General features: G+C 43.1%; 1 protein-coding gene across 1 annotated transcript in view; it reads right to left on the reverse strand.

Annotated features, from left to right (window-relative positions):
* DYNC1H1 (dynein cytoplasmic 1 heavy chain 1) overlaps positions 1 to 23,674 on the reverse strand; it is a 3,754,902-nt gene that overhangs the window by 1,483,217 nt on the left and 2,248,011 nt on the right. The window contains exon 56 of the mRNA XM_044073590.1: positions 84 to 217. Within this exon, the coding sequence (XP_043929525.1) occupies positions 84 to 217 (134 nt within the window). The remainder of the gene's footprint in view (positions 1 to 83; positions 218 to 23,674) is intronic.

Genomic DNA, 23,674 nt, shown 5'->3' on the forward strand with positions numbered 1-23,674 from the left:
CAAGAAACATACCAGTATGACTTGCTAAGATTTTATCAAGAGCTTAACCTGTACTTGATTATAATTTATGGTCTAAAACTTACCGATCAATTCTCAAAACGTGATCCAAAACTTCATTGAAAAGCACCAATGGAACATCCAGTTCCTCTTCATAGAAGACTTTTAGCCTGGCTTTGACATAATCTCTCAACTCTTCCTGATCTACTGGCACATAATCCTGTATTAAAAAAAAAAAAAAAATTAGATTTCATTACAATCTTGTCCACAAATCTTGCCATATTCCATCTCTTAAGATCAACACAAAAGCTTAGTTACACATACTTTTGTAAGTCTTCAAATAGAGAGTGAACCTGCCATGCCACAGAACTTCCAAACAATCATGAAGGGAGACGGACAGACTCGTGTATTTACAATTTTATCTAAGCAGAGAATCCAAATGCTATAAGGCAAATGGAAGGCATATATTGAATAATGTTGAGTATTTCAGCTTTTCCCTGTTAGGGGTCGCCACAGCGGAATTCCGGTCCACTAATGATTGGTAGTTGATTTTTACGTGCCGAGTTACCAGCCCTGACGCACAATCCTCAACGAAGGTACGCCTATTCATGCATGTCTCCACACAGAAGACGCTCTAGCAGAGAATTGAACCGGACAGCGTCTTACTGTGAGGCGACAATGCTACCACAGCACCATATTACTAGCAGGGCCAAAACAGGAAAGAAAAATGCAAAGGTGGTGGAAGGAAGATGAAGCTGTGGAAATGCACGTGCAAACATCTGAAATTATGTTGCACACCAAATTTAACACATTATACTAAATCATTAAAATGGTTACGTACCTACACAGCTAACCGTACATGAGGTGGAACATTTCAAATAGAAGGCGCACAATTTTGTACTTTCCAGTTAGAAGGTACTATGGACTGGTTTTAGCTTACAATACATTTTAGGAGGACAACCTAACTGGCAAGCCCCACAACAAAACAGCTGACCCTCCGCTAAAGAGTTTTCTTTGCTCAAGAAACAAAACCAAAAACTAAGGGGCAGACCCGTCTATCATCCTAAAATGGAAAGCAAAGCCACTTTCTGCTTCACACTTGTACATCTCTTATTTGTTCCTTGGTGTCAATTCAAGTTTTTCTTAAAGATGCAGTGGTATACAACATGAAGATTAAATTACTCAGACAGTACCACAACAAGAGACAGACAAGAGCAAATATTTCAACAGGCACTAGTCTGTGGCACATACATCTACAATGCTGTAGTACTCTGCAAAACTATTTTCCAGTGGCATTTTTCTTTACATGGACATCACTCAAAATGACCATATCAGCTTATTTTATGATGGGACTCAACTTCTATTCCAATTCAATCTGTACCAATTCTGAGCAATGGGACATCAAAGTCAAGATATCAAGAAGGGGCATCTAACCTCTGATCCTACCATTTCAACCCCAGAGTATGTACAATTCCAGTAACTTAAGAAAATAATCTGACATCTACATTGTTTACAAACATTAAACAAAGTATATAAGGATGTCCAAAAGTCAAGGTGCAATTAAAGAGCCATCCAAACACAGGAAGGTAATCAAAGGTATTTGGGACACAGCACAGGACTTTGTACAGAGATAAAATGTGCTACACCTAACAGTGCGAACCCTCCTAGGCAGCTCTATGAATGAATTCCAAGTAGAAACAAACAATAGGATGGAAACCAAAGATAGTTCTAGAGCCAAAATTCAATATTAGAAAAAGGCTAGACTTTATTTTTTTATTTTTTTTTAAAGAGAAACAGTGTGAACTAAATATCGAGAGAACTCTTCAACAAAGAGGTCTCTAATGAAGACATCTGGCAATTTTTGTTCAAGCTGCCTGCCAATCATCAGCCTTATCAGACCATTCTGTCTCTTCACTGAGACAACTGAACAAGATGGGCTGTTACTAATGTATGCATTAGTTATGGTTCAAGGTTTTTTCTGTCTCCTTGGCAGCTCTAATAACGTGCACCTAATGAGGCAGTGGGAAGTGGCTTGCAATGGGCAATCTGTGGAAGATGTTCTCACTTCCTCACGGGGTGTTTCCTTTAAGCAGTCCTGTCCCTACCTACATGACATAAGTAGAGGTCTCTGCAGTCTCCACCATGGAGATAGCACCACCGTGTGCAAGCAAGCCCCATCCTCTGAGAGGAATGAGTGGGCTACAGCCATTCACTCCTTCTCCATGCCAGACTCCTTTACTGCTAGGACCACTGATCAAACCCTAGATGCCTTGGTCCTTGGTCTCACAGTCAGGGCCACAATGCACAGAACTACAACTACATTACCAAGACAAAAGGAGATATTTTTTTGAAATAGGTAATGGAAAAAGGATTATCACCTCTGACTGAAGAACTGTCCAAATGACAATGAGCTGCACAAAGGTGAAAACAATACATTTTGTAATCCACTCAGAAAAGGTTTATTTGGCAGATGCCAGCCAACCCTCTTCCAGAGATAAACAGCAGTTAACTCTCAAATTTGTTTACCTGTTAGTAGTGTACAGCTAGAGTCTGAAATGAAAAAGACAAATTGTTCAGTGACAACTGGGAAACAAGTTTTAAAAAGAAAAAGTAGTTGGCATCAAGGGACACCAGATCTTTGAGAATCAAATACAGTATACAACATAAAAATGCCATCAATTAAGAGATCCTCTAAAAAGTGTCAGCTACCAGAAACACTGCCACCAAACCAGATAAGGCATGCATTCTAACAAAGTCCATATTTCATGGAAGGGAAAGGTTTTTTTCCATATATATACTCTACGCAATAATCGTTAAGTGCTTTGCCACAGTCCTGCCCATGCCATAAGGTCACCCTGGAAATAGACTATTCAAGATTGCATTTTTCATAACAGGATTCAGAAAGGATGCCAAAGGCTACACATTCTTCTCCAGATATTTATTAAAACATTCTCGGAAGGAAATGAAGCTGCAGGTCAGTCCTTAAAGGATTTCATCAGCCTTAAATCTTCCTGAAAGAAGGGTATTTCTGGAGGGAGAAGGAATGAGACCCTGTCCTCATGCACTTCAAAAGATGACAGCATTAAGCACTAAAAACTTCTCAAAGGACGCCAAGCAGAAAGGAGCCTCCTAATAACTCCAGCATGGACTCATCCAGGAATTAGTGTGTGATGGCTATGTGCAAGTGATGGGATGGCACAGAGCTGGACCTCATTGCCATACCAAACTACAGTGTCTCTGGAACATAACACCTCTGCATGGGTTCATTCTCTAAATGCTCCTTCACTTACATTTCAGAAGTACAACTCTTGACAGAGGAAATAAAGTTAAATAACCCCCCCCCCTGAAAAAAATGGACCACTGGACCCTTTAAAACAAGGTCTTGTCCTGAAGTACAGATGACCAATGACTGGGTGATTCCAGAGAAAACTCCCCAATATCAATCCAGTAGCCAACATGAACAGGCCAAATGAGCAGGATTCTGTATTTTGGCTATGGGATTGTAAAACCATATCAAGAATGTTTATGAAGGCTTGGAGAAGGAATCTCCAGCAGTACAAACTAAACACCAAGTTAAGTATGGGATGGTCAGTGCATAAACATCAAAAAGCACCCTCACAAAGTAAGGCAATATGACTGCACCTCCTCTGAGCTCCTCATCCACTGAATCCAAGACAGGCATACCCCTGAACTCTCACTAGTCAAGATCTGTACTCATGTTGGGGCCCATGGTCATTTCAGTAATCTACTAAGGTGGACATCTCCAATGTTAAGGTCTGCAGTCTTGACTATAACTAAGATATACCAAGCTTTGTTACCAGCTCAGGCAATTAATGGAGCTTGCAGAGAAGAAGGATGCCCCCATCCTGTGTGGAGGAGTCTGCTAGTGTGGGCAGATCATTTACTGAACACTGGTGGTGGCCAGGGCTAAGAAAACCATCAAACTGGGGTGTATAGGATGCTGAGGAGACAGTTGCTCTAGACTCAGGGAAAATATCCTCACAGATGATCTTTTTGCCCACCTACCCACTCCGTATCAGTGGCATTACATACTGGGAGGGATAGAAACTGAAAAGAATGCAAGCCACAGTATGACAGCGCCTCATCTGGTCATGACCCACACTCAGCACCTCATCACTTATGCCCTTAGAGAGACTTCACATGGGGACTGGGGATTCCCATGTGTATGGGCTTCCCTGGAAGCGAGAAACTGCCAGTACAGGTCACACCCAGGAGCCACCAAGGATTAGGTTTCCAGGAGGAAGATAAGGGAATAAACAATGAAGGAGCCAGAGATTAGCATGAGCACAGCATGGAGCTAAAAAACAAAACACAGTCATAGGAGGGGCCTGATCAAGGCCTACTATCTGCTCTTCTGACTCAACTGCGCTTAAGAAGAGAGTGACTGGCTGTGCATGAGACCCCGTTATGAGACCAGTGCAAAACTTTTAGCAATCACAATCCTGACAAGGAGGTATGTCAAGTCCCTTCCCACTGCTAGATGGCTAGATTAAAATCAAGGCATGAAGAGCTTCCCATCTTGATCTTTTATCAAGAATCAGATGTATCGCCAATGCGAGTATCGTACATTAGGTCAGACACAGGGACTCTTTTGGGCATACTAGAAATTTATTAACCAGAGTTAGGATTAATAACTAAATAAAAACATCAAAAAAGGACAGACAAGCAACAAAGCTAGGGATGCCTTATAAATGCAGTGTATAATGTTAGAGGGTATTCCAAGGAAAGGGCATGTACTGCCTTGAGCATGAGAAGTTAGCAAAAAAAATGGATAACTGATGTTGTCCAAGACTGGTGCTAATTTAAGTAGCTAAAAAAAAGTTATGTACTTATAACGTTCCATCTGTTGTCCATTTTCATTCTTCCTCAACTAATGGGTTTGGATTTGAGCTCTCAAATCCAACTTGACTGTTGTAAAACCTCATGGCAACCTTGAGCTCTCAACCTTCTCACTTAACCAGAATGCACCAACCCCTATTAACTCGTATCTTGTTCGCACACTATAGAAAAAGACTAAACAATTTACTGTTATGGAAAAAATCTTAAGCAGTGCTACAGCAGAAAAAGGTAGCACAAAGCTATATTTGGAGACCACAGAATGCAAAACCACTTCAAAAACTTACTCTTCCAGAAAACACTGGTTGGGGGTTGGTGGGTGGGGAATTGAGAAAGAATGAAAATGGACAACACAGATGGAACATTATGTTAAGTACATAACTTTTTTATCTGATGCTGTCAATTTCCATTCTATCCTCAACTGATGGGACAGCCCCAAGCTACTGGAATCTCAGGGTGGCCTCAAGGAAGGATATTTCTAAGCACCATGGAGTCAAATGATGCCCTACTTCTAGAAACTAAATCCAGTTTGTAATGACAGATGAAGGTGTGAGGTGAGGCCCAAGTTGCAGCTGCAAAAAATTTATTCCTGGAGGCTCCTGAATGAAAGACTGAAGAAGCTATCAATTTTGTACAGTGAGCACGTAATTGCTTAAAGGCAAGTTCAATTTATCATAAATGAAGAAAATGCAATTAGTAAGCCATTTGGCTTGGGAAACTCTAGACAATGGCTTGGCCAATTTCCTTTCAGTAAAGGAAACAACCCTGAATTTCTGAAGTCCATCGTTCTATGCCACAGAAATGCAATTTCCTATGCACATCCAGTGAATACAACAAATATTTGCCTTTGTTTGCATAATTCGGGAAGAAAACTGGTAGAGTGAAAGAATGGTTAATGCTGGAATCTGACATCACTTTTGGCAAAAAGGACACTTATGAAAAATTAGGTATGGAGGTTTTACTGATGGGGCTTAAATTTCTGAAATCCATCTGGCAGATATAGGCCTCCAGAAACAAAGTCTTCCAGTTTAGAAATTTTAGATAAATATGTGAGAGCGGAAGGACCAAAGATTACAGTACCAATATTAAGTCCCACACAGGAGTAGGATCTTTAATGGGGGGGGGGGGTATCAACAGAAGTGTTCCTCTTATAAAGGCCTTACAAAGTTTATAGAAAGCAAGGGAAGAGCCACTGATACCAACATGGAAAATGGAAATTGCTGCTAATTAGAACTTTACTGTGGAAGAACTGGGCCCTTGATTAAAAGGCAACAAGAATTTTAGGATTGTGTGAACTAGAGCAGAAAAGGGTTCCGCATTATTTTCGATTGCCCAGTGTGTACAAATCTTTTCCATTTGCTAGCATAAACTTTCCATGTAGATGGTCTGAGTGAAGATAATAGAATACGATGGACAGGGGATGAGAACATATGTTGCCTGGCTATTACTGGAAATGGAGAAACCAAGCAGTCAGCTTAAGATTTGGAAGCTCCAGACGAGTCATGTCTGTCGGGTTACATGGCAAATCTGCAGTTGGATCCAGAATCCAGGGTTGATGGATCAAATGAGTGCAAAGGAAGTGGAACCAAATTTGCAGAGGCCAAAAGGGTGCAATGAAAGAATGACCTTGCACTTCAACTTGGCAGCTTTCTGAAGGAATTTTGGTACTAGAGGGATCAGGGGATATGCATACAGTATAACCTGGGGAATCAAGTGTGCAGAAGAGCACCCCTCAGTGACTCCACCTAATGGGGCCATGAGGGAAATGTAGCTGATGTACTACTTTGTTTAGGGGAGCTGCAAATAGATTACAGCAAGGCTGGCCCCACTTGCGGAAAATCATTTCCACTATTTTCTGGTTGAGGGACCATTTGTGTAGTAACACAATGCACCTGCTCAGTTTATCTGCTAGCACTTTGGACTTCCCAGAAATGTGCGCTGCAAAGATAAAGCGATTGGAAGATATTGCCCTTTGTCACACCCTTAGGTGCATCTCAACCCAGTGGGTATGATTTGGTTTGTTGATGTACCAAGTCAGTCTAATGGTGTTCCCTGCAAGTATCCCTTTAGAATCAAACCAAAACGGAGGAGGGGGGGGGGAAGAAAACACAGGAAACCTAGAGAACATGGAGAGGCTTTTTTGGATGTATGTGCAGAAATGAGAAGTTATGTACCTACCATAATGTTCCATGTTAGTTGTCTTCTCTCGCCTTCTTTCTTGCTGGATGGGTTCGGAGCCGAACCTCGGCTCCAACTCGGCCACTTACTAAAGCTCGAGAGCTAATTTTACCGGCTCGAGGCAACCCTATATCCCATGATGCTAGGCAATAACTACCCAGATCTCGTTTGGTAGCTGAAACAACATTAGGCAATATAGTCCTCAAACTGGAGAGGAGGAGGAAAAGGATAACCCTGAAAGGATCGCTGTCTAAGCTGTAGTTACCCTAGGACAAGCTATTTGGCTGAAAGTGCAAGATCAGGACCCTTCAAAGAAGGGGAAATCTTCTCGGTCTGTCCAGGCTAGGGGGATGGTGGGTGGGACGCAAGAAAGAAGGCGAGAGAAGACAACTAACATGGAATGTTATGGTAGGTACATAACTTCTCAATGTTAAGTTGTCAATCTCGCCTTCATTCTTGCTGGATGGGGCCGCGTCCCTAGCACCTTCATCCTGGGTGGCTCATTGGAACAGACTCTTTGAGAACGGTGGAACCAAAATTTGCCCTGTTTCTGGAGGCCATGTCCAATTTGTAATGCGAGACAAAGGTATGAGGAGAAGCCCATGTGGCTGCTGCACACATAGTGTCTATTGGTAGTCTAGCTTGAAAGGCTGTTGATGTGGCTAGCGCCCTGGTTGAATGGGCTCTTGGCCTAGAAGGCAATTCTTTACCTCTGAGTTGGAAAGTATACGTGATCAGAGAAGAGACACCTAGACAGGGTTACCTTGGATACTGGAAGGCCTTTCCTATTTTCTGCATAAGATAAAAAGAGTTGATCAGATTTCCTGATTTGTTTAGTTCTGTCCAAATATCGGAGCTGACGAACGTCCAGACAATGCAGTTTTTGCTCCGCCCCGTTCGAATAATTAGGGAAGAAAACTGGGAGGTCAACTGATTGATTTAAATTTGTCTGCGAAGCCACCTTGGGTATGAAAGAGGAGTTTGTTCTTAGAGAAACTCTGTCTTTGTGGAAGACTAAGTAAGGAGGACGAATGCAGAGGGCATGAAGTTCAGATACTATCCTTGCAGATGTAACAGCGACCAGGAAGAGTGTTTTCCAGGAAAGTAATTTCAATGAACAGGAAGCTGCAGGTTCAAAGGGAGGTAGAATCAAGGATGTTAAAACTAAGTTTAGATCCCACTGTGGTGGAGGATCTTTGATCGGGGGTCTTAGTAAAAAGACACCTCTAAGGAATGCTTTGCAAAGCTTATGGGACATGATGCTGCAGTCCGACAGGCCTATGTGAAAATTTGAAATGGCTGCCAACTGAACTTTTACTGCGGAGGATGAAGATCCTGAATGAAAAATTTCAGCTAGGAAATCCAAGACCGAGTGAATTGGAGCAGTGAACGGATCTATATTTCTAGCCTTTGCCCAGAAGGAAAAACGTTGTCATTTACTAGTGTAGATCCTTCTGGTGGAAGATTTAAGGGAAGCTACTATGATATCCCGGACGGGATTCGAAATCATAGGAAGCCTGGCTAGGGACGGAAGTGGAGCAACCAAGCAGTGAGGTTGAAAGAATGGAGGGATTGGTGCAGCTGCCCCGACTGATGGACCAAAAGATCTGGCACTGGGATCCAGATGCCAAGGCTGCTCCAAGAGACAACGATGCAGGAACGGAAACCATATCTGTCGAGGCCAATAAGGGGCAATGAGAATCATCTTAGCTCTCAAGGCGATTGCTTTCTGAATTACCTGTGATATTAACGGAAGGGGTGGAAAGGGGTAAAGATGTCCCCGGGGCCAATCGTGGACTAGAGCGTCTCTGGGGGGATGGCCTGGAAGGGGGAAGAGGGTGAAGAAGTCGGGGCATTTGCTGTTTTGAGGTGTAGCAAAAAGATCGCAGCAAGGAAGGCCCCACTTCTGAAAAATCTCTTCCATCACAGACTGTTTGAGAGACCACTCGTGTGGCATGAGAATAGCTCTGCTCAACCTGTCTGCTATGATGTTGGACTTCCCGGGGATATGCGTTGCTATCAGAAACCACTGAGAAGAGATCGCCCATTGCCAAAGTCTGAGTGCTTCTCAACACAGGGGGATAGGACTTGGTTCCGTCCTGCTTGTTGATATACCACACTACGGACATATTGTCCGTTTGGATTGCAATAGTCCCCAGGGGAAGATAATTGTGGAGGGCTTGCAACGTCAAAAGCACTGCTCTCATCTCCAGGACATTTATGTGCAGGTGGCATTCGAAAGGTTGCCATGTGCCATGACTGTCCTGCCCTGAAAATGCCCCCCCCCCACCCGATCAGGGAGGCGTCCAATGTGACCGTGGCGACCGGGGAGGGAGGAATAAAGGGTCTGCCTTGATGGACTTGAGGGGACAACATCCACCAAGACAGATGACTTTTGCAAATTGGAGTTATGATCTTGTGGTGCATAGGGAGTTGTTGGAAATACCATTGGGCGAAAAGCATCCACTGTAGAAGACACATGTAAAAGCGGGCAAGAGGAAGTGTGATGGCGGCCGCCATGAGCCCCAATACTTTCAGGACATACCCGGCCTGAATTCTGTCGCTCTGAAGCGGAACATGGACATGGTTTTGAATATCTAAGATCCTTTGATCTGTTAACTTTGCTGAGAGCTGCACGCTGTCCAAGTTGGCGCCTATAAAGGTAATAGATTGACAAGGTGACAAGGAAGACTTTTCAAAATTTAGAGAGATTCCTAGCCCTCTGCAAATGTGAATGGTGTAATCTCTGGCCTGAAGAAGTTGATGCCTGGTGGTGGCGGTGAGGAGCCAGTCGTCTAGATATGGAAACACCTTTAATCCTTGACGCCTCAGGTGAGCTGTAACCGCTGCCATACATTTGAACACTCTGGGGGCTGCAGTGAGACCAAAGGGCAGGGCTCTGAACTGGTAGTGACTGGCCCTCAGCCGAAAGCAGAGAAACCTTATGGAGCACCTGTGAATTTTGATGTGATAGTACGCATCCTGAAGGTCCACGGAGCACATCCAATTGTCCTTGCCCAGAAAGGGTAGAATGGACTGTAGCGTGACCATCCGGAATCTTGTCCTTTTTACAAACTTGTTTAGTTTGCTGAGATCTAATATTGGTCTCCAGTCCCCTGTTTTTTTTGGTACCAAAAAGAACTTACAGTAGACTCCGGATCCTAGTTGGTCTGCTGGGACCGGCTGGATGGCTCTTTTTGCTAGTAGTTTTGATATTTCTAGCACTGCTTGTTCCCTTAGACTGGGTGGAATGTCTGGAAGGGTTCCCTTTTGTTGAGCTGGGGTTTGGATAAAGGGAATTTTGTAACTCTCGGATATAACCAACTGTACCCATTTGTCTAAAGTGAGGGAGAGCCAGGCTTTTAGGTTCAGCGACAATCTTCCCCCGACTGCCTCCGAAGGTGGACAATCGGGCAACACCTCAGGGATGTTGGAAGGGTTTGTCAGAGAGAGACTATCTGCTACCCTGATTCTGCGGACCCCCTCTGCCTCTTGGGCGGCATCTGTTGTTGTCACCCCCTCTGCCTCTGGGGGTAAACTGACCTCTTGCGTCAGGCGTGACTACTTGTGATTTGGGGAACCACATCTTTCCACCCTTTTGACCCTTTGGATATGGTCTGAAAGGGGTGGAGAAACGGACTCCTACGGCAGAAAGAGTCTTGCTATCTTGCTCGCATCTGGTCAAGGTGTCTTTCACTTGAGGCCCGAACGTCGAACCATCAAAAGGGGAGTTAGTGAAGGACGCCTTGAAGGGGTCTGCAAAATTAAAAAGCCGCATCCAGGCGTGACGACTTAAGGCCACACCTGTGCCTGCGGCCCTACTCGCTCCATCGGCTGCATAGGAAATGAGATGCATGGAGGAGTTAACAATGGAGTTTAGGGTTCCTAGCTGTGAGATGATTTTATCTTGGGACCCAGCAGCTGACGGATCCTGTAAAACTTCACCCAACTCTGAGAACATCTCTCTGAAGGCGGGTGAAGTCACACAAGTAATTCAGCGACCGCATGGCAAAGGTCGCTGAAGAAAACATCTGCTTACCGTACCTATCCATAGTCCTAGAATCCTTGTTAGGAGGATGGATAGGTACTGAAGGATCGGCTAGTTCCTTCTTGGTGGCTGCAGCCACCACCATGGCATCAACCGAGACACCTTTTGTTAAAAATTGCCTATCAGCTGGAGCCGTAATAAATTTAGAAGGCCTCCGTGGAGTGGGTTCCATCGAATCCGGGGCCGTCCACGCCTTCCGTGCAACCACTTCCATAAGGGGGTCGAAAGGCGGAGACACCCAGGAGGTGGAGGGTCGAGAACCAAACGCCTCCAGGTAAACCGACTCGTCCTCAGAAGGATTAAGAGAAGACCAGTTCCCCCTCTGTTTGAGGATTTCAAGGATGTCTGAAAAAGAGACATCCTCAGAGGGGGACTTTGGGGATCCTTCCGACTCATCCAAGTCAGTATCGGATGTAATGGACTCAGGGGAGTCCACATGCTTCCTCTTACATGTCCTCTTGCGCGGAGGTTCACCTGACAGGTCAGGAGAAGCCTCGGAAGAGGAAGATATTCCCAGTGGGGAAACCTGAGGCGTTGGATCTCTGGGTCCGGGAGCAAGAGAGTGGGAAGAGACGTCAGCAGGCACTGTAGTGGGAGGAGCTGATGGAGCTGACTGTTGACCATGCCCTGGGGCTAGTACGCTCCTCATCACTTCGAAGGCTCCCCTATCAGACAGGCCAGAGGGCTCCCGCTCCGAAGTAGGGACCCCAGGCCGCACCGACAGGGATGGCTCCGAAGCTGATGTCGGGGCCGAGCTCATCAGCGCCGATGCTCCGAGACGGAGAACGGGGTCGGACAGGGGTCCGATGCCACTCGCCCCCTTGGAGCCGGCGAGAGAGACCAGGCGCCCGGATCCCTCCAATGAAGGTATCAAGGGGGAGATCGGAGCAGAGGACGATGGAGCGGAAGGGGGAGGTATTGGCTCTGACGCCACAACAGTCACGGCTCTGAGGAGCTCCGGCTCCGAACTCTGAGGGAGAGTCGAAGGAGGAATAGTAGGTGCAGTTGAAATAGCCACTGTCTGATGAGACAGGCTATGAAGCATTTGGGCCAGTGCCTGAGACTAACAGTCTACTGACCACTCTCTCAAGGTCATGGTTGGAAAGCCTGGATGACCGAGAAGAATGGCTCCGATGGCTCCGCTCCGAGAGCAAGGGTGACCCCGGAGCCGAATGGATCGATTCCAAAGATGGGGATCTGGACCTTTTCTTGGAGATGGATGGAGCCGAAGATACGTCGGCTCCAGCCGGAACCGACCGCGAGAGTAGAGGCTCAGCAGTATCGGCGCCGAGTGGAGCCGATGCTGGAAGCTGCAACACAGAAGTATCTGCTCCAGCCGCAGCCGATCTTGCCACAGATGGTGAGCCAGTAGCCAAAGGCTTAGGACTCTGAGCCAACGGTTTGGCTGGCTTCGAGGGCTTCCCCGGCACAGACTTAGACAGGAAGCCCTCTGGCTTTAATAAGCCCCTTAAGATTAATTTGTTCCTGCGCTCCTGCAGGACTCTTGGGCTGAATGCATGGCGCACAGAACAAGAGTCCTGCAGGTGCAGAGGTCCCAGGCAGTAAACACAAGAAGTGTGACAGTCTGTCAGAGACATCTTCTGACAGCACGACTCACACTTCTTGAAGCCTGAGACCTCTGTGTCCTTCGACACTGTGCTGTCGAAGTAAAAGGGCACAAATGTAAAAAAACACACACGCCCAAATCCACACAAACCAAGAAAAACAGGGATACAGGGGTACAAACACACCACAAACACAGTACAGAATCCCTGTCAGGAATTAGGAAAGGGGCAGGCCTAAGGCCTAACCTAAAGGGAGGGATGTATAATTTGGGATAAGGGGAAAGAAAGGTTACTAACAGGGAAAAGGTTTTAAATTAATGGTTAAGTTATCATGGGATATAGGGTTGCCTCGAGCCAGTAAAATTAGCTCTCGAGGTTTAGTAAGTGGCAGAGTCGGAGCCGAGGTTCGGCTCCGAACCCATCCAGCAAGAATGAAGGCGAGATTGACAACTTAACATCAATAAACAAGAATGTGTTAAATATTTCTTCCTACCCCCCCTCCTCCTTGGAGAAAAGGATCATCATATATACCCTGTTCTTTTGTGTCTGAAGAATATTTTGCAAAAGATGTGGTTGATTTTTGCAGAATTCTTAATCTGAAATTATTTTTCAGAATAAACAAACTACTGATAAACATGAAAATTTCAGAGATCACAAATCTACTTTTTCACCCTCGAACCACAATGTGCTATCATGTCAAAATTCTATTCTTAGAAATCTTCATTTTAGTTCTAGAGATAGTCAAGTCAAGGCCAGTAATGTAACCAAGGAGGACATGACCATTATCTCAAATCTAGTTAACAACCATTATATAGTTATTCTGAGGGCTGATAAAGGAGGAGCAGTGGTGATGCAAGATTGGAAGCAATATGACATGGAGGCCAATAAACAATTGGCAGACAGTAGGTATTATGTGCATCTCACATACAACCCCACCACACACTTTCAGAAGCAAATTGAAGAGTTTCTATCTCTAGCTGTTGAAGTAGGAATCACTACTGATAATATTAAGAATCAACTAACGATTTCGGATCTCAGTAATCAATATATATACTTTCTACCAAAAATATATAAAGACCTGAAAAATCCCCCGGGAAGACCAACTGTCTCCGGGAGGAGATACATAACTGATCCACTGTCCCAGTATCTTACTAGACATTTGAAACCTTAACTTAAATGGTTGAGGGCTCGGCTGAATGACACCACGGAATTCCTACAGGTTATCTCTGAAATGCAATTAGAAGCTGACTGGTTACTCTGTATCCTAGATGTTAAAGCCCTATATACTAACATTCCACATTGGGCTGGCATCGAAGCACTGGAATATTGGTTATATAGGTCAAAGTTATACTAACCAGGCTTCAACACTCTTCTTCTAAGTCTCACTGAGCATGTACTTAAAAATATCTTTTTCTACCAAGATAAATGCTATTTACAGATTAAAGGTAAAGCTATGGGGGCTTCTTTTGCCTCCATATGTGCTGATAAATTCATGGCATATATAGAGGAACAAAACACATATGATAGCTCCCATAATCTGTAAATAGAAGAAATAGACATTTAGAAAAGATATTTAGATGACTGCTGGATGGTATGGAGATCGGATGAGGAACATCTGAAAGAATTTGTTGAATATTTGAACGAAAATAAATGGGGGACTGAATTTACGGTGAAGCATAATAAAGGAAGGATTACGTTCTTGGATGTTATGGCAATTAAAGCTTCAGATAACACTTTGACAACAGAAGTTTATCATAAATTCCCTGAATATAGCTCCCTTCTCCATGCCTCCAGCTATCATCCCCCATATATATGCAAGAATCTCTCTAAATGTCAATATATGAGGGTTAAACGTATATGCTCGGTGAATGATTCATATCAGCATTTCAGAGATGACCTGTCCAACAGATTTGGGAAAAGGGGCTATAAAGTAGGTCACATATTACAAGCCAAAAATATAGTTGATAAAATGGATACAGAAAATCTCTTACAATATAAGACAAAGGAAGATACATCAGGTGATCAACTCAGGTTTGTGACTACCTACGGCAGAAATACTGATACATTAATGGACTGTGTGCAACGTAACTGGAACATTCTTATGGCTGACAGTAACCTCTCTGGTACGCTAGGGGACAGATGTCAGTTTTCCTTTAGAAATGGGAAAAATTTAGCATCCTTCTTTAATCATTATAAGCAAGGACTCCATAGACAAAAGGATAGGCTACAAAGTACCCTAGAGAGACAGGTTGCTATACAATGTTTTCCATGTGGTCACTGCACACAATGTCGCAGAATAGTACAAACCAAAAGTTTTAGTAGTAAAAATACTACTAGAGTATTTGATATCCCTTTTTTTGCCAACTGTAATTCAGACTGGGTTATTTACCTTGCCATGTATAAATGTTCTGCATTCTATACAGGGCAAACATCAAGAGCAGTAAAATACAGAATATCAGACCATTATAGTGAAATTAAAAATAAAAACACAAATGAAATATTTAAATGCACTGAATCCCATAAAACAGCATCATTCCATTTTATTATTATTGACAGAATCTTAGAAATTAAATATAATATATCAAGCTGGCATGAATTACATAATGCAAAAGAGGGGAAATGGATAATTAATTTAGGAGGGCTGTTTGCCCCTGGGTTAAATCAACACCTTTAATTGGTCACACAGGCTTCAAATACAGTATGTAATGGTTGTTTTTTCTGTATTGTTTCACTGATTAAGACTTAGTAAGGAACTAGCCGAAACCGGTTTGTCTGTGCCTTGTATACTGATATTATGATTGTTACTTAAATATAAAAGAAAACTGCTACCAGTCTGCTGGTCATATTTTTGCTGTTGTTGATGTACCATGTCACTGATATATTGTCTGTCTGTATTGCAATTGTTCCCGACAGGAGAATTTCCTGAAAGGCTTGCAATGCTAAAAGCACTGCTCCTAAATCAAGAATGTTTATATACAAATGTACCTCTTTGGGAGACCACATGCCTTGGACTGTCTTTCCCAGGTAATGCCAACCCCCCCAAGGTGGGAAGCATCCGTGGTCACTATGGCTTTGGGTTGAGAAGGGACAAAAATGGCCCTGTAGCATTTGTTCCAACTGGGTCCAACACCTCAGATCTTTCTTGTATGAGTCGGTGACTCATTCATGTGGATAAGGGTAGTTGAACTATCAACCATTGCGAAGCCAGCATCCACTGAAGATTCTTCCTGTGGAATCTGACCAGCAGAAAGAATAGTTGTGTAAAATCTTAACATAACCACAGATATCCTTTTCTTTTATATATATGCTGCAGTATCCATAACATGAGGGAGTTTGCCTCAGGTTGACTCGTATGTCTGGCCGTTACACCAAAGTTAAAATGCTACTGCAAAGGTAAGTGCAATGGCCCACATCACTCAGTGTACGTCTACCATAAACGGACGTCAGCACGCACCTACCTCAGAACTTTTCTGTCACCTGTTTTGACTGCCAGCTCTGGCCGTTCTCTTCAGAAAGTCACCTTTATGCTTCACTAGTGCTTCAGGTAAGTACCCCATTGGGCTTTTTTTATCTAAATTGCAACTGTGTTTCTTGGGAGTTAATGTCAGCTAGGAAGGGCACGTATCACAGTGTGGAAGACAGAGTCCACATAAAGACACCCCATGAGTTCTGTTTACTCTGTTTAGGCCCAGAACACGATCATGTCTTGATATTTGCAAGGTCTTCTTCCATAAGAGGAGATACCCTGGTGGGAAATTCTGGGGCTTCGGTATTGGCTGTCCCTGTAAAGAGGAAAGTCGAGACTTAAGGTACAGAGGTGGAAGAGAAGTAGAGACAGGATCTGATGGGAAGAAGCATTACCTGGGTCTGAGATGCATACAGAGCTCTCTCCAAAACCCTAACTCGTCCATAGTGTGTACTAGGCTAATGGCCCTACAGCTGTAGAACAAACAAAATGCACCAGTCTTGCACTAACAAACTTGTACTTATTTATAGAATAAGATAAAAAATAAAAAACGTAAGCGCTTTCACAATAATTCCTATCGTTTCATCAGACAACTAAACAACTAAAAGTTACAGTTCATGTAACATTTCAGACTTGTCAGCTGATATGAACAAGCCAATAACAAAATACCCAAATCTTAAAGGTCCACAGCAACCATAAAAAACATATAAAAAATATGTAAAAAAACATAAGAAAATTCATTAAGAATGTTACCAAAAATCTTCATATATAAAGGAGTAAAACCATTAAAAAGTCTTCATGGATGCCTATATGATAAAAAAGTATTTAAAAAAGTGTGACAAAAAAGTATGAACTACAAGAAGCAAGAAACTTCTAAAGGGTATAAAATGTAAGAAGTTAGAAACTTGTGAAATGTAAAATACCTCTATTAAACTTAAAAATACTTGAGTCAACATGACTTTAAAAAAGGCATCAGGGATGTAGTCACTGTCTGAAGAAATGGGCTGAGTCCAGAACTGCAACTTGTCCAACAGGAAACAGCTGCAATGGACACAGTTAATGCTGCAAATGGACTGACTGAATTGGCTGAGCAAACTATTGTTGATAAAAACAACACTTCACATAGCTTACTCTAATCGTGCCAGGGAGCCAGACACCTCATCGCAGGATTGTCGACCCAAGGTGGTAAATTGGCAAACAAGTTTTTTTAGAAACCAACACAACGGGGAATTTCTCTTTAAACAACCCTCTTCCCATCAAGACTCGTTCTAGCAGCTTAAATAGGCAGGTAAAGGGACAGGGGCACTGGAATGTGGAACAGAGTCCCCAGCAAACCAAGCGGTGATGAATTTAGAGACAGGTCTGTTCAATATTTCCTCCATAACTTAACACGGGTCTTTCCTTTATTCCTGCAAGGAGAGCTAACCATGGTGAATTGCTTAAAGACTGCTAGGCAGAAATTTATCCTTGAGGAACATTTATCCATCTAGCAATACTGCTTCCAGTGCTGCCTCTACTGCATATAAAAGACCGAGTACATTTATACCCAACTTGCATCCTGCTATACAGACTTTTGTCAATATCAGTGAATCTGATTTTAGACAATTACTTGCAGATGGATTGGGAGTGCCTTCTGTGTGGAGTCTGCATGTCCTCCCCATGGTCGAGTGGGCATTCGAAAGACATGCGTTGAAGGGCGTGCCTTCGTTGAAGGTTGAGCGTCGGGCTGGCAGCTCGACACCATAAAAACCAACTGCCAATCATTAGCGGACTGGAGTTCTGCTGTGGCAACCCCTAACCAGGGAACGCCGAAAGAAACAACTTGCAGATGGAACAAGAACCCACTTTAACAATATGTCACCCACTGAAAATAGGGCTTTGAACGAACAAAGAGTTACAATCTATAGTAATTAAACAAGCTGATAAGGGTGGGGGTATTGTTAAATTAGATAAGGACTTGTACCTTAGACAGATGAGTCTTTTGTTAGAGGATGCTACTACTTACCAGTGCATTTCAAAATGTGTTGCTAATGGAATTGTGGAAAAAGTGTCTCTCTCTAATTTTTGATCTATTAATGACAGGCATGATTGATGAGCATTTGTTTAAGTTTTTTAATACTTGCACTCCACTAGTTCCTATGATTTATGGTCTCCCCAAAATACACAAGAATGACAGGGCACCAACGATGAGACCTATTGTGTCCGGTGCAGGTTGGTGCACCAAACCCTTGTCCATTTTTGTGGAGGGTAACTTACATGATCTCCTTGATGACGGTCACACAATTCTTAAGGATACCAAAACCTTGAGGTTGTATAATAGGTTGGCCACCATTGACAGTGACTATATGTTTGTATAAATGGACATTGAATCCTTACTTACGTCAATACCCAATGCATGGGGCATTGACAAAGTACGAGATTTTTTAACCTCCAATAAATGTTTTGATGACAACAAACTTTCAATCATATGTAGTTTGCTAGAGATTGTATTGGAGAATAATGTTTTTGTCTTTGAAAACATTTTATTACATAGGACTGGCGTAGCGATGGGCACAGCGTGTGCCAATAGCTACGCCAACCTAGCTTTGGTTACATGGGAACAATGTTTTTTGTCAACTAACAATGCATTCTTTGACAACATCCTGTGGTATGTCCATTTTGTGGACAATATCTTTTTGCTGTGGAAAGGTGGCACATGAATTTGAAAGCTTTGTTAGTTATATGCACACCACTACTGACTTTTTAAGGTTTACCTACACCTGCTCAACAACTGAAGTAAATTTTTTTAAATGCACTAATTAAGAAATCGGACCTAAATGATGTACAGAGCAATACTTTTAGAAAAACCACTAGGAAGAATACATTGTTACATAAAGAGTATGCACCTCAGACATGTTTCGAGAAATGTGTTGAAGGGAAAGATATTTAGGGTGCTTAGGCTCCATAACTATTAAGGAGCAGCAAAGGAAGCCCTTTATGCTGTCAAACAAGAGTTTTTAGCAAGGGACTACTCCTTGACAGAGATTGATGCTACCATTGATGAAGCATGGTTACAGAGGGACAATAGGTGTAGACCATATTTTAGTAACATAGTACAGTCTAATGAATCTGCCCCCATCAAGGAAGATTTTAGAGTTTTCTCCAGTACTCTAGCGACATTAATGAATTCACATCTATTATTAAAATACATTGGAGGATATTACAGGAAGTACCAGGACTCCTAGATAAAGTTGGGAATGCCCCTATGTTCTCTTTTAGGAAAAGCCAATCTCTGAAACAAAATCTTTGTAATAAAATGACTAACTAGACCTGCCCCTTCCATGCGCACTGGCACTTTTCCTTGTAGACGTTGCATAGCTTGTCAGTATATCCACACCAGCACGGTATACGTACACCCAACATGGCATTTTCCAATCAAATGCCCTAGTTATGTTGATTGCCGTATGACCAATGTGGTTTATTTTTCATTCTGCCAAGTATGCCATGCATACTACGTAGGCAAAACAAACAGGATGCTGAAAAGGACAGGATCCTTGAGCAGAGGAGGGACATTATTAATCAGAAAGAAACTAATGCCCTGGGGCAAACCATGTTAAGCAGATGAACCATACACATATTTTTAGATTTTTAGCTATTCAGGTTATACATGCCAACATCAGAGGAGGTGATACTGAAAACCATACTGAGAGTGCAGAGCAGAGATGGATACTTGTACTCAATGCTGAAAGACCCCCAGGCCTGAATGGGACTACATCCCTGAAGCCTTTTTTAAAGTCACGTCGACTCAAGCATTTTTAAGTTTAATATAGGTATTTTACATTTCACAAGTTTCTAACTTTACATTTTATACCCTTTAGAAGTTTCTTACTTCATGTAGTTCATACTCTTTTAGCACACTTTTTTAATACTTTTTTTATTATACAGGCATCCATGAAGACTTTTTAATGGTTATACTTCTTTATATATGAAGATTTTTGGTAACATTCTTAATGAAATTTCTTTTTTTTTTTTTTTTTTTTTTTTTACATATTTTTATGTTTTTTTATAGTTGCTGTGGACCTTTAAGATTTGGGTCTTTTGTTATTGGCTTGTTCATATCAGCTGACATGTTTGAAATGTTACATGAACTAACTTTTAGTTGTTTACTTGTCTGATGAAGCGATAGGAATTATCGTGAAAGCGCTTACGTTTATTTTTTTTTATCTTATTCTATAAATACAAGCTTGTTAGTACAAGACTGGTGCATTTTGTTTGTTCTACAGTTTTGCTGATTTTGTACCTTTCCTTACTCTGAGCCGGTTTTTTGTTTTGGTTTCTAATGGACCTAGAGCCTTTACAAGCCTAGACCATAGTATTACCCTGGCATCGTGCCACCTGACCTTACTTCCTAGTGCCTCTGTCGAGCAGAGCCACTGGAGTGATCCCCGGGGTGAATTTCCTATTTCCCATCCATTCAAGATTTTTCTTAAAGAGGGCCAGTGAAGTGCTCTGCTTGACATGTACGGGAAAGTCTATTCCATAGTACGGGCAGTCTCTGGTTTATGAACCTGTCCCTCCAGCATGTTCTGTTGATTGTGGTAATGAGGTTGAGCTCTCTCTGGAGCATGTGGTGTGGAGGGATTAGGATTTCTTTAGATATAGCATTTTTAACAGAGCTGGGTCAGACATGGCTTTGTAGGTCAAGCAGAGTGCGCCACTAAGTAGGCCATATGAGACAGGGAATAGTTGGGAGTTTTTTTTTAGTCTGTCCATATAGGACAAGTGTTTAAGGCCTAGGATCCTGTGCGAGGTACTTCTGCGGCCTCTTCAGTTGCTGCAGATGTCTAGTGAGGTACATGCCAAACAGGGCATTGTACTCGATTGGACTAATGAGGGAAGAGTAGAGGAAGACAATGACCTCTTTCTTCCTGGATGCCAAACCCTTAGTAATGAGATGTGCCACGTAGGACTTTCTGACCACAGTGGAAATGTGGTGGTCAAGAGAGAGGCTGCTGTCAACCTGTGTTCCTTGATTTCTTATAACACCTCCACACTACATGAACTTCAAAACTTAACCTAGACCTACTTCACCTTCGCAGAAACCTGTTTCACCAATATCAAACTTCTCCTCAGCCCCCCAAAAAACAAACATTATATATGGCCCTGGAAAACCACCACCCCTAAGCAATAGCTTCTCCATCAAATCCAAGGTCAACATTGAAATCAGCCCCATCATACACACAAAACTGCTAGTTGTTGAAACTGACAACAATCTTAGATTAGACATCCTTATTGCTCAAACCATCAAGAAAGTTAACAAAAAACTTGTACTCCTCTATAGAAATAAACACTTCATGACTAGTAACACCAAAGCAACCATTGCTAGGACCCATCTCCTATCCATCAGTGGACTACCATCGCTGTGGTAATTCGAGGGAACCACCAGTCTATGGTCTCATTGAGGCCTTTCTGTAGGATGTCAACATCACTTGGGGAGTTAATAGCTCCCAACTTGCAATTGTCTGCGAACTTTGACAGCCAGAGTCCCTTTGTGTTGGCCTGGACTTCAGGGAAGTATATACCAAACAAGAGAGAACCTAGGACTGAACCCTCTGGGACTCCACTTGTGACTGGTCGACAGTCTGACTTTGGAGTCAGCTACTTTCACACTGTGGGTTCTATCTGTGAGCCAGTTTGCAGCCCACCTAGTGATATAGGGGTTGATGCCTAGCTTAGCGAGTTTTTCTGTGATTCCTGAGTGGGATTCCTGAGTGGGGAATGGTATCAAAGGATCAAGGTAGGCTGTATGAACCACCTTGCCTTCATCCACAGCTCTGGTGACTTGACTTGAAGTCAACCAAGTTAAACAGGCATGATCTACTTTTTACAAAATCAAACTGTGTAGGATTCCAGAGTTGGGAGATTCCCTCTATCCTTGTTTATTAGCTCCATGATGATGCGTTCCATAGCTTTGCATATCAGACTTGTCAGACTAATGGGGCGATAGTTCCCAGGGTCTGTAGTGGCTCCTCCCTTGTGGAGAGGGATGACTACCAGTGCACAACTCGGTAGGGACAAAGTCTGAGGTGAGGCTGTGATTGAACAGGGCACACAGGTGAGGTGCCAGTTCACTCTGTAGTTCATGTAGAACACAGCTGGGGATATTGTCAGGTCCCACAGAAGCTGTATTCTTGGCCTTGGACAGTACTGTTTTAACCTGTGCAGCAGTAATACTGGGTGCCTGGCAATCCACTGGTATTACGATTGGTCCTTTGGGGGGAGGGGTTAAGGTTGGCACTGAATCTATCTGCCAGTATACTGGCAATATCTGTTGGCTTGGTATAGGAGGTACCATTGTGCAGTAGCTCAGAGCAAAATCTGGGTACTGCTGTGGAGATTCTTTACATAACTATATAAGGCCTTGTGGTTGTCTACTATCTGCTGCAAGTCTGTTTTCATAGCTCGCTTTAGAGGATTTAATGAGGGACCTCAACCTTTTGTTGAGGCTAAGGCAGTTTTTCCAGTCTTGACACTTCACCTTATTCAGCATCAGTTTCCTCCTTCTGTTGTAGAGTTTGTTTATGGCAGAGGACCACCACATTGGCTTCCTTTTTTTTTTTTTTTGAGGAGAGTGTCTTGGTTCTACTGGGTATGGCGAGATCCATGGATTTGTGCAAGTGTTCGTACAGTGCAATGGTGTATGATTCGGTGGTCATGCAACTATTCTCCATCTGCATGGGTGCCGTGAAGTTAGTTAGCCACCTCTGTTTTTACGAGCCCAAAGTTAGCTTTGGAGATGTTTTTCATGGTGGTTACGTTTCTTGGGGGGGGGTAGGAGGGATGTGAATTTCCAAGGTGATTAGCCTGCGGTCGGATCTAACGAGGGAGGAGTTGACTATTGCTGTAGAACATCGATCGCCCATGTTAGTAATGACCAGGTCAAGGATGTTGCTACTACTTAGTGGGGGGTAAGAACGAGCTGGTCCAGGGCATTGGAATAAATTATTTCCAGAAAGCGTTGGGCAAGTGTATTAGTACACAAGTAGTTTTCCCAGTTAATGGAGGAGTAGCTGAAGTCTCCCATATGAGGCTGTTAGGTTGGACCCTAACATTCTCCACAGTGCTTAGGGATGTGGGGTGAGAGTATTGGGACATGGCTGGGGACCTACAGCAGGCTACAACCTGAATCGCTGTCTTACCCAATGTTAGCTGCACCTGAAGTATCGCAGATGTGTTATGTTGAGCTACCAGTCTGGAGGTGTGTGCATCCTTTATGAATATGGAAACACCACCACCTTTGGAGCTTCGGTCCAAGTTCTGAGGCTGAAAGGTGAGGAATGAGTTATAGCCTGGCAGTGCAGGGGTGTTTTCTGCTGCTTTTAACCAGGTCTCTGTTACAGCACAAATGTCCATTTTAAGGAGTGCTTCCAGCGAGTGCATTTTGAGATTTAGACTTCTAGCATTGAGAAGCATGACCCTCAGATTGCATTTGTTTGTAGCTGTTACAGTGGTAATTTGGTCTTTGGAACACTGCCTAAAAAAGGTACTATAGGGATGGCAAGAGCCTTGGCCAGTATCCAGAAG

The sequence above is a fragment of the Protopterus annectens genome, chromosome 6.part0 (assembly GCF_019279795.1).
Source record: "Protopterus annectens isolate FY-2018-M chromosome 6.part0, PAN1.0, whole genome shotgun sequence".
Classification (NCBI taxonomy): Eukaryota; Metazoa; Chordata; order Ceratodontiformes; family Protopteridae; genus Protopterus; species Protopterus annectens.